The sequence below is a fragment of the Octodon degus genome, unplaced genomic scaffold, assembly GCF_000260255.1.
Source record: "Octodon degus isolate 3935 unplaced genomic scaffold, OctDeg1.0 scaffold00002, whole genome shotgun sequence".
NCBI lineage: Eukaryota > Metazoa > Chordata > Mammalia > Rodentia > Octodontidae > Octodon > Octodon degus.
The window spans coordinates 1,962,383-1,974,597 of NW_004524578.1; the positions used below are offsets into that span (position 1 = coordinate 1,962,383).

Sequence of the window (12,215 nt, forward strand, 5' to 3'; positions counted from 1 at the left end):
TGTAGTGAGACCCTGTAAGACCCTGTGCTAAAATTAATTAATTAATTAAAATGCTGAGTGTTAACCAAAGTCACTGGCCAGCAGATGGAGATCCGGTTTAGACAAAGGCCTGGCAAAGTGTATTACAGTGACTCTCATTAATGTAGCCATAATTATGAGAAAACGTGCTCACATTAAATGTACTTCTGAGGGCCTTACTTTTCAAGTGCTGCTTGTAGCCTTTGTATTATATTACTTCTATTTTCAAATCAGTAACTTTTATTAAAAGTAAATTCTTAATGATGACAGAATAAAAAATGTAACTAAAGTGATGTTCCCCCAACTGTCCAAACCCTATTTTAAAATTTTTTTTAAATTAAAATACAATGACATCTTGGTTTACAAACTTGATTCTTTCCACATTTCCGGCTGCAAACTGACTCGGACGAGAACTGAATCAAATTTAATGGCTAGGCTCAATTGTGACCTTACAAGGAATCTGATTTGCTTCCCATTCAGTTTCATTTGTGAGCAGAATCATGGAAAGAATTGAGTTTATGAAGCAAGGTACCAATGGGTGTTTTTGTAACTCTTTGTAAACACGTATGATGATTAATTTTTACTTTATTGAAATTCACCAAGAATTAAAGGTTCTTAAAGGTGATAGTCACATTTCATCCTTTAAATTCAGCAGTTTCAGAAACATGTAAGCATGATTCATAAATTTAATTCATACCCAAACATACTACAAACAGGCATACACACATGTATTCTTAAACATACACAAATCTGATTCACGAACTGGAACAACTTTAACATTATACAACAAGCAACTTGTGGAATGACGCTTGTATCGCTCACACAGTGTGAGGAATACCGTCAGCAAATGAGGGAGGGAAGACACCTTCTGAGAGCAGTCACAGGTGCGGTCACTGCCTTCCTGGGGTGGCAGAATCCCGTGGCGACATCCAGGAGACTGCTCCAGCTTCATGCTGTGTGATTCACCCATTTCCCTCCTGTACCTCGGGTCTCCTCCTTGTCCTAGAAACTTCATTTCTGATATATATTTTTCTGGGTTGGAGGTTATTTTCATCCAGCACTTTAATGTTTTTATTGTGTTGCATGTGGACTTACTGATACCCTTGTAAAATTTTTTCCTGCCATTTCAGAGTTTATCTAATAGAAACTAAAGGTTTCACAGTTTTGCTAAACCCCTTGCAATGCAGTTTACTTTGCATTTATTTGGGAATTGTATACATCTTGTGAAATATGTCTTTTACCAAATTTGGGGAATTCTTGGCCCCCAAAAGGGATGTCTTTAATCAGCCGGGCTGTAATTTTCCAAATGGCAGACCAAATGGCCAGGTCATTGACAACAGCCCAGGACCTGTACAAGTATCAAAGCTCCATCACAGACCACGCCAGCACTATGAGCACGGCCCTGAGGCCTGCCCAGAGAACAGACCGCAGGCCCACACTCAGATCTGCAAGCCGTGCTGCAGCTCAGTGGCCATCTCAGTCTGCTGACTGCCGGGCTGAGTAAGGAACCCACGGACCAGGCCCCCTTACACAGGGGACTCTGTGGCCCAAGAGCTCTTTGGAGTCAGCTGCTACCCTGAGCAGCTGGGTGGGGGATAAACCTTCCCCAGAGAGTTTCTTTAACCACTTTCTCCTCTAATCCCAAAGTGCCGCTGGGCCCAAGCCAGCTGTACTTCTGGATAAGCTCATGTGAGTCTCTCATGAATAATCATGACAATTATAAACACAATATTTAGCAAATTGAATCCATCAGTATATTACAACAAAGTTGGATTGATCGTAGGGATGCAAATTAGATTAATACCCAAAAGTAACCCACTGCCAGTCTCTTGCTTCCAAAGAGCAATGAAGTAGCTAATGGCAAACCTGTCTGCCTGCCCACCTCGAGAGAAAAGAGACAACTGCCGGAATCTCCTTTAGAATAGCAGAAAAGCTGCTGAGGCGCTACAGATTGGTGAAGCTAGGAAACTTAAGATTGGAAAACTGGGACAAGAAGTCTGCAGTGGTAGCTGCTCTCACTGTAGGGGTCTTTGTAAATCTGAGAGGAGGAAAAGATTTTGGCAAGATCTGGGGGACTTTAATATGTATCTGCTTTACTGGTAAGAGAGCTTGGGGTCTTTTTGTAACTGCTGAACATAGCGTGAGAAGCTAAAAATCTTGGCAAACTGAGCAGTTTGGAACCACCGTAGGGAGAGCCTACCAAGTGCGATGAGCTCTTCTATGAAGACAGAAAGACCGTCTTCCTCTGCAGAAGAGGCAGGCTTGGGAACTGCATACCACAAGAAAGAAAATGTCTCTCCTCCCCAGGGCAAAGGTTGGGCACATGACTTGCAGCCTGTTACAGTCTTGGGGTTTACTAAGCTTGGGGTTCTTCAGCTATGACACAACCCTACCCTGTGCACAGTGTCCACTATGTCTGCTTGTCCACCGCCTCTGGGATTTGGGGGGCATGGGCAATAGGACTAACAAAAGCCCTGTGTCTGTGCTGCTTACTGTGATGTGCTAAAGTGCTTTCTCTAACCCAGGTGTCTCACATTTTTTTCCAGTGTCCATGAAATCATGGCAAGTTAACTATTTAGAGTATATCAGATTGAGGTAGAGGCCATCTATTCCAATTTTCTGTAGGACTTTGAACACAAATGAGTGTTGGACTTTGTCAAAAGCCTTTTCTGCATCAATTGAGATGATCATGTGGTTTTTGGATTTGGCTCTATTGATATACTGTATTACATTTATAAATTTGTGTATATTGAGGCACCCTTGCATTGCTGGGATGAATCCTACCTGGTCAGGGTATATAATCTTCCTAATGATTTGCTATATTCTATTTGCTAGGATTTTATTGAGGATTTTTGCATCTATGTTCATGGGGGAGATTGGACTGTGGTTCTCTTTTTTAGTTGCATCTTTCTCTGGTTTTGGTATCAGTATAATTCTTGCCTCCAGGAAGGATTTTGGGAGGATTGCTTCCTTTTCAATTTCACTGAAGTATAAAGGTGGTGTCCTGATGGATGTGTTCCTGTACAGTGATTACAATGGTTAAGCTAACTGACATACTCTTCACCTCATGCAGTTACTACTTCTTGGGGTGTGGGGACATTTCAGATCCCCTCTCTTAGCAAATTTCATCTCAAGTACACAACGTGGTACCACCAACTGCAGTCACTATGCTGTGTGCTAAAGCTCTAGAATTTACTCATCCTGAATAACCAAAACTGTCTTCTAATAAGTTCATTCACATCTAATGAAAGTACTGTTATATTTTTATTTAAGCCTGTTATCTAGAGTTGAATCTAAACTGATTATCTTGTTTGGGAGTATTGTGCTGTTTGTTTTTCCTCTCCAACTGTTTTGAACTATTTAAGGGTCTTTATCATTCTGTTTTCCATTAGCATGTTAGTTTGTGGTGGTTACCCAAAAGTTTACATGATGCATCTTTGAGTTACCAGAATTCGCCTTAAGTAGATCCTTTTACCGCTTTCAGGCCCATGTAAGGACCTTAGAATTTATGTTTTATGTGTGTTTGCATAGTTTGGATTATTGCTTTCATTTGTCTTTTTTTTTCTGTATTTAGGACAGGGTCTACAGGATCTACAGAGGCTCACTACATAGAACAGACTCATAGTGATTCTCCTGTTTTCAGCCTCCCAAGTGCTGGGATGACAGGCACGCACTACCACACCCAATCTCAATCACCCTCTCAGCACATCCTGTGGGTGGGGGCTGCAAGGCACACTGGGGCTCAAACCCCCGGCTCTGTGCTCTGCCTAAGTTGGCGCTTTAGCCCTCTGAGCTATCAGGCTGGCCCTTGCTGTCATTTATCTTAATCCTACATGTAGTTTAATTATTTTAGTTATTTTCCCCAATAACGTTCCTAGTCTACTTCAAACAGTCAGTATACACTTGTGTTCTCTTTTTTTCTTTCACATACCTTGCTTCTGCCAAGAATTGTTTTCCTCCTGCCTTTAATATTTTCACTGAGGATCTAATGAAAATAAATTTTCTTTAAATTTACCTAAGGTACAGAATTTTAGATTGGTAATTCTTTACATTTCACCTAAAGAAACTTTGTAAGTAATATTTTGACAGGAACTACTGTGTTAGTCATGGGTAAATTTGAAATAATTCACATTTTTTACTAGCTTGAGCCTTCCAATTCATGACCATGGTATGTCTTGCCTCTCGTTTCGATATTTGATTTCTTTCGTCAGTATTTTATGGTTTTTAGCATACATGTACAGTACTAAACATGTTATATCTATACCTAATATTTAATTTTTGATTAATTATAGTGTTTTATTTTATCTAGATTTCTATGTATTCATTGCTAGTACATAAAGTACAGTAGATTTGCATATACTGATGTCATACCCTGAGAGCCTGACAAAATAATTTATTACTGGGGCCAAGGAAATGGCTCAGTAGAATAGGTGCTTCCCTGGCAAGTGCAAGGGCCTGAGTTCAATCCCCAGTTCTGCAAAAAAAAAAAAAAAAATAAATAATAATAATAAAATTTATTACTTGTAGATTTTTGTATCATTTTTGCATAAACTCTCCTATCATCTGCAAATGAGAACAGTGTAACTCCTAATCTGTAACTACAAGTTTATTGCTTTCTTAACTTATTTAATTGACAAGGACTCTCTATTACGAGGCCTCCTGCCAGTGGTGGGAAGAGACACCCTTGCGTTTTCCTGTGCTTGGAAGCAAAGCAGTCGGTCTTCGCGCTGCGTATAGCATTAGCTCTGTGGATTTGGGTGACGTAATTTATCAAGATGAGGAAGTTCCCTCCTAATCCTAGTTTTATGGACTCTTTAATCATGAAGAAAAATAGAATTTTGTCAAATCCTTCCTTCCATTCATGTTATAGTGATATGATTTTTTTCTTCAGTAATTTGTTAATATGGTTACTATTTTCCTATTGTTAATCCGGTGAATGTTGACTGAATATTAAATGTGGAGCCAACCTTACATGCCTGTGTCACAGAATCCTCTCCATGTCGTCCTGAGCACACTTCATCTGTATTGCGCAGCACATCCGTGAGAAGGGTTAGGCTGTGCTCTCTGGTACTTTCTTCATCTAGTTTTGGTGTCAAGCTAATACTTCACTATTTTCTGGAGCAGATTTATAGGATTGGTTTAGAGTGTGACTCCTTCTATGACCTCTCTAGTGGCTGTCACAGATAATGTACACATAGGGGTATCAAAATCTACTGGTGTCAACATTCAACCATTTTTAACTCAGCATAGAAATCTTCGCTGCCTCGTTTGTTCCTTCACCCCCACCGTTCATATGGTTGCCGAAACACTTGCCATGCCTCAGTCGAAACTCACAGATAGATGATAATAGCTTTTCTTCTGCCACGAGATACAATTTAGGAAACTCAAAAAAAAAAAAAAAGGGCAGCGTATTACATTTGTCCATATTTTTGCTCTTTATTTTACTTGAAAAAGGCAGCTACAGCACTCGGCCTTCTCACTGAGGTCTCTAGAAAATCTTCTCTGAAATCGGTCGTTACTTAGCAAACATGGCCCCTGCATGCTGGCTTTTCCAGGCTTCTGTTCTCAAGAGAACTTGTGTTCCAGGTCGCCTGAACTGGTGGTCCACCGTATGCACGAGCTGTAAGCGGCTCCTTCCTCTGGCCACGACAGGCGACGGGAACTGCCTGCTGCACGCGGCCTCGCTGGGTAAGCTCCACGGCACTGAGGGAGGGTGGCAGGGCTGTGGGCCAGCCCAGAGCATAGTTCAAACAAGAATGTAAGTTAAGTACAGCCACCATGTCATTGTCATCCGTAAGTGTCTCCATGGCAGGGAAGCAACTTTCCTGGGTGAGTACCTGGCTGGGGTGGTAGCGAGACACAGCACAGGTGAGAAAAGCCCTGTGACACAAGGAGCTGTGTGAGGGAGTTAGAGGTGGTCTCCTGAGCTAGAGGAGGCCACATCTCTACTGAGACTTGGAAAACGAGAGGGTAGGAAAGACGATGCACCCAGCAAGGAGCCCCCACTCCTGAGGTGCAGTGGCGGGCAGCAGCAGGCTGTCTAGAGGCAGAGGGGAGCCGCTGAGGCCCAGCAGGAGGTCTGAGCAGCAGTGTGTGTGGTCGGGCAGCTGCGGGGCTACTGCGCTGACAGCAATCTGTAGTGAACTTGAATTGGAAAGAACATAGCTGTGGGCTTGCGTAGGTCGCCGGGGAGGCTGTGCTGCCCGAGTACATGGCAGGCACATCAGCAGCCTTCCCCAGCAGACATGTCCCCAGCCCTCGCCCCAGGGGGACAATGTGGAGGTAATACGGAGCAGTGCTGGGGAAACTGAGTCACAGCGGGCCTCCTGGAGGCTCAGTGCTCCCTGAGCCGAGGCCGTTCTCGTATGCAGAAGGCCCGGTCCATTCCAGCAGGCAGGTTTGGACTTACACCTGGGCCCTAGCGTTAGCCACCTCTCTTCAGTCTAGAGGTGCCGGTCTCTGTCCAGGGCACAGGACCAGAACATGGCCCTTGTTGACCAAATGTGCCGTCTCTGGTGAATGTGGTGCCCGGAACAAGGGCCAGGCCCTCTGTAGACCCACAGCCAGGCTGTTCCACAGGGGCAGATGGAGATGAGACTGTGAGGGCTTTGCTGGGGAGGCGCTGGGGCTAGGAAGGGCCCAGAGGGGCCCAGAGATGGGAGCTGGGAGCAGGGGGCTTCCAGGACTCAGGGAACGACAAACCCTCTGCCTGAGTGCTTCCTTCCCATGGTGAAACTGGCACATCCTGTTGGAGGCATTGAAAGTATTCTGCATCCATCATGGGAAGAGAATAAAATCCCTTATCCCACCATCTAACACCGGCCACATTTACACTTTGGTATCGTGTGTCCCAATCCTTGGTCTGCTTCTATAATCTGTGTTTGCAGTTTAGAATTCAACGTTTTCCACTTAAAATTTTTAAATGGATTTGGATTTTTATCGACATATAATAATTGTGTATATTTGTGGGATATAATCACCTTCAAGTTTTTGAGAATTTTCCATGTCATTCCTCTCCTAAAACACAATTTTAGTAGTTGGGTTTTGTCTCTTTACAACATTTAAGCTTAACTATTCTACTATTATTGGGTATACTTTGCTTTGTTTTAAATAAAAACTGAGGGAAGGAATATAAAAGAAGGCTCTGCCCGGTTGAACAGCGGCACGCTGCACAGTCACCAGCATGGAAAGAGCTTCACCCTTCAGACGCTGCAGTGTAGAGTCACAGTCCACATGAGAAGTGTGGGCAGGCGAGGCCGCCGCGGGCTACGGTCGTGTCCCTGGCAGCACCGCCCCGGAGTGCTCCGGGCCTCCCAGTCTTCTTGGGGAGAGGAGGCCTCCTGGGGCTTTGCCCGTGTGCCAGGGAGGCTCAGCCATGACCCCCAGGATCACAGGGCCTCCTCTGAGAGCACCCCCAGAAATGAGCCCGGATGTCCTGGTCCTGGGTCCTTTGTCCTTTCATCCCAGGACAGATTGAGCATCTCCAACCTGAAAATCCAAAAATCCGAAATTCTCCAATATCCAAAATATTTTGAACATCAGTGTAACTCCAAACATGGCCAACTCCACACAATTAAAGTTTGTTTCAGGCACAAAATATTGTACAAACTACCTTCAGGCTATGTGTGTAATCTGTATGAAACATAAATGGATCTCACATTCAGATTTGGTTCTCATCCCCAAGATATCTCCTAGTGTCTATGCAAATATCCCAAAATCCAAAATCTGACACACACATGTGACCCCAGCCCTTTCAGGCAGGGAATATCAAGTTTGTGCTTTGTTTTCCTATTGTGCTTGTGTCGCTGAACTCCAGGGGCCAGGATTGCCCCTAGCTGGTACGTGATAGTCACCAGCGGTGCTGTTCACTCAGCCCCTGCTGCGACCAGGCCTGACAGTGGCCAGCATGACTGGGCACACAGAGAAATGACAGTGATCCAGGAGTCAGGCCTATAGGCAAACAGGACCAGGAACGTTGTACATGACAGCAACCTGCGCTAACAGCCCTGGGACCACAGGTTTCCCAGAGACCCCAGGCCGGCAGCTGAAACAGGTGTGAGAATGCATACGGACCAGGATCGCGTTTCTCTCTACTTGTCCTGCAGAGATCCATGCAAGCCTTGCCTGCTTAGGAAGCCCATGGCAGTGTCTGGTTACCGCGCCTCGTGGTAACAGCCAGCCTCACCTTGACTAACAGCAGTCAGCGCGGGTCACACTGCCCCGAGACTCCCAGTTCACTCAAAAGTCTGCCTGTGTCCTCTGCCTTGACCCCTCCATCCTGGCTCAAGCCACCTTGTCCTACCTTTGTCAAGTGCATCACACAGTCTGCCCCTGACAGAACTGAACCATGGCTGTTCTCTCTGGCTGAAATAGCAACTGATCTCCTTCCATAGCCCTTCTAGCCCTGCTCTGATACCTCCATGCCCACTTACATCATAACAGTGTGCCCACCGCTCCATCCTTTCACCTGATGTTCCTCTCCTTGGAGCTTGGCACTGTACCTTTCACACTCCATCTTCACTTCCCAATTTGCTGCCATGTGTATTCTACCAGATTTAAGAACTGCATATGTCCTGCTCCCTGTCATATATATTCTTAGCACTTTAAGTAAGTGGGTGGATGGAAGGATGGGTGAATGGGTGGATGAGTGGGTGGATGGATGGATAGGTGGGTGGATGGATAGATGGGTGGGTGGGTGGGTGGATGGATGGGAGAATGGGTGGATCCTGGATGGGTGGATGGTGGATGGGTGGATGGGTGGATGGGTGGGTGGATGGATGGATGGATGGATGGATGGATGGATGGATTAGTAGATGGATGGATTGGTGGATGAATGGGTATATGGATGGACTGGTAGATGGATGAATGGATGAATGGGTGGACGGACAGATGGATGTATGGATGGATGATGGATGATGGATTGGTGGATGGATGGATGCATTCATGCATACATGCATGAATGGATAGACTCCGCCATTCTTTCCCCTGGAGTCAAATCCACCTCTCTTCAGCCTTCTCTCATCACTAGGGCTTCTAGCCCTGACCTGAGGGTCCCAGCATGTGCTCAGAGATGGTTGGTGTATCTTCATAGCCCCTAAACACCCAGCATGGGGGAATACCTTGTCCCCCGGAGGCAGGCACCCCCGCTAGCCCAAATATATGCAAATGCATCCAGTGAAGCCTCTTGGAAGTTGAGATGCCTAGAACTGCGGACATCAGGCCTGACAGATGGGGGCATCATAAATGACAGGCCATCAGAGCATGGGGCCCTGGATGATGACTTCCCACCAAGTTACCCCCAAAGGCAGGCTCGCACCCACACACTAAGACCTGGGCAGTGAATAGTAGGTCTCTCCAAGCAGACCTGTTAGGTTGTAGTCACAGTCCCACAGAGGCAGCACCCACGTTTGCCTGCTACTGTTTGGTTAAGAAGGAAACGTGCTGCTTCATTCTCTTTCCTAGCTGAAGGGAAGCCCTGAGAAGAAAGGAAGAGGGGGCGACTCTGATCCTGAGATGAGAACTGAGTGGCAAAGCACCACAGCAGCACCTTTGTGTAGACAGACGGCACAGCCAGCAGGGTCGGCCGTGGCTTGTCCCCTCCTCATGCCCTTGATGTTTGTCCTCTGCTATGCCCCCTCCCACTGCAGGAATGTGGGGTTTTCACGACCGAGACCTGGTGTTGCGGAAAGCTCTCTACACCATGATGAGGACGGGTGCTGAGCGCGAAGCCCTGAAGCGGAGGTGGAGGTGGCAGCAGACACAGCAGAACAAGGAGGTTGGTGCCTGCTTCCTGCCAAGCACAGCCTCTGGCGCTGCTGGGTGGCAAGTGTGGCCCGCAGGTCTAAGTGCACCTTATAAGGTCAGGCAGAGACAGCCTCAGGGCCTGAGCCCTGTGGCAGAGGAGGCTCCTTAGGACAGTGCAGCCCTGGTGGGTGGAGGCTTCCTGCCCCTTCACACCTCCTACACTGGCATAATTAGTTAAGTCACTTCGGGTGCAGCCCTCGGCCCCAGCCCCTCTACGTGAGCTCAGTTCAGAGATTCCCAGCTGAACCATGGTGCATGCTAGCACTTTGCTGTCCTAGAAGACTGTCTACTTTCTGACCCAAGCTAGTCCCCGGCTCTGGAAAGTGTGTCCTGGTTAGTCCCCAGCCAGGCACATGCACACAGGCCCCCATGCAACTTTCCGGGGGGTGGGGGTGAACCCCATCAGCTCTGAAATGAGAGTCCGAGGCTTCTGAAACTACATTGCCCGAGCAAAGCAGGGACCATTCAGGGCTGCTGAAATGTGGCCAGCCCAGGCTCACGAGGCTTGGGCCCACCTACCTCGTCTGGAGTGGCTGCATGTGGGGCAGGGGGGTGGGCTGGCGTGGGCTGGCCACCTCCTGACCCGGCTTCCCTTTGTGCCAGTCAGGGCTGGTGTACACGGAAGAGGAGTGGGAGCGAGAGTGGACGGAGCTGCTCAAGCTGGCCTCCAGCGAGCCCCGCACACACTTCAGCAAGAATGGTGGCACTGGTGGTGGGTAAGTGCCGCCCTTCACACCCCAAAGCTCCCTCGCTTGTGCTCCTTGCACCCTGGGCCTCAGACAGCCTGAGGGAAGAGGTTCAGGGCCAATGTGGGCTGGTTGCGACTGTCAGTGACTAGATGCTAGCAAGGGTGCAAAGGAGGCTGTGGGGACGCCTGGACCATGCAGTCACCATGCGCTTTCACAGGCAGAGGCCTCCTCACGCAGGACAGGCAGCCGCCGCAGGCAGGGGACTCACAGCAGTGGCTGGAGGTGGGTGGTCATTACCGCATGTGACCATCGCATGGGCAGGCTCTGCAGACTCTGGCCATGGCATTTGGGTTTTCTGCTCAACTACACATTGAATCCTTCTGTGGCTTCAGGTAATCATGCTAAAAGCAAAAGATCACTAAATTAGCTCTTCCCAGATAGACTTTGAATTCCTAGCAAAGTCTTCCCCTTCTCAGTGAGCATGTAGGAGCAGCTCATGCCTGCAGAGCTAGGTCAAATGGTCCAGTGTGGAAACGAAGAGCTGGCTAACTGGGGTGGCCACAGGCCTCTGGCAATGGCCTTCCAAAGGGCATGTGCTTCAGGCTCTACTGTTTTGGACCTGAGGGCAAAGGTTTTGGCTGAGAAAAGGCCTCAGCCAAACACACAAGAGCACAACTGCTGACGTGAGGACTGGCGGGGCGCAAAGACTCTTCTGCAGCTCCTGGCCAGCCTCGGGCTCAAGACCCCAACGCAGCCATCTGGACGTTCATTGACCCCAGAAGGGCCCAGTGCTTCTGGGCCCAGCCCTCCCCCAGGGCTAGAGGTCAGGCTGGAGTATCAGCAGCTGCAACTGAGCCAAGAGGAGCCCTGTCAACACAGAACCCCTCGTATGCAAGCCCACAGTCCCTGCAGGGCTGTTTTATCCCTTTGTTTTGATACCGTATGTGTCAGCATCGACAGTCTACCCTGTTTAAGAACCAGTGTGTGTGACTGTTGAGGTGACTGGTGCCTGAGACCTCAGCTCTTCCTTTCCCTGCCTCCTGAGTCTGCCATGGTGGGCCTCAGCGCCCCCTCACTGTTGCCTCTCCTGCACCTGATATAGGGCAGGCGTCTGATAGGTGTCAGGGGATTTGATCCAGGGTGGAGGAAGGAAGAGGGAGGGGGATATACTGTCCACTTTCCATTGCTAAAACAAAATACCTGGGGCTGGGTACTTATGAAGAAAAGAAGTTTATTTAGCTCACAGCTTTGGAGGCTGCAGGTTCCAGCAGTGACATCGGCTCTGGTGAGGGCCACAGTAGCTGTCTCATCACAGCCAGGAATGCCACACAGAAGCACATGCAGGAAGGAGGCAGCTTATGGAAACAGAAGGCCAGGCTTCGGGGAGGAGCCATATGCATTCACTTCATTACAGGCCTCTAGAGAAAGCCAACTGGGGCCCGCAAGAGCCACCTCTTCCCTATGGAGAGCAGCACCCGAGGGATGAGGCAGGGCCCTCCTGCTAGGCCCAACCCTCCCAGCATCACCACATGAGGACCAAGTTCCCAATATACGAGCCCCTGGGGACCCACTCAGCCACATACAAACCACGGTAATGGGCTCAGGGCTCAGATGGAAATGGGGACGGAAACCACCATCTTAGGGCTCAGATGGAAATGGGGGCGGAACAGCATGGGGGGGGGGGGCTGCATCCCTCCCTTCTGC

The 12,215-nt window shown here is 48.1% G+C and overlaps 1 protein-coding gene across 1 annotated transcript in view; it reads left to right on the top strand.

Moving 5' to 3' along the window:
• The window catches only part of Otud7a (OTU deubiquitinase 7A), a 153,104-nt gene that overhangs the window by 113,112 nt on the left and 27,777 nt on the right, over window positions 1-12,215 (top strand). The window contains exons 6-8 of the mRNA XM_004623441.2: window positions 5,605-5,706; window positions 9,666-9,793; window positions 10,426-10,538. Of these exons, the coding sequence (XP_004623498.1) occupies window positions 5,605-5,706; window positions 9,666-9,793; window positions 10,426-10,538 (343 nt within the window). The remainder of the gene's footprint in view (window positions 1-5,604; window positions 5,707-9,665; window positions 9,794-10,425; window positions 10,539-12,215) is intronic.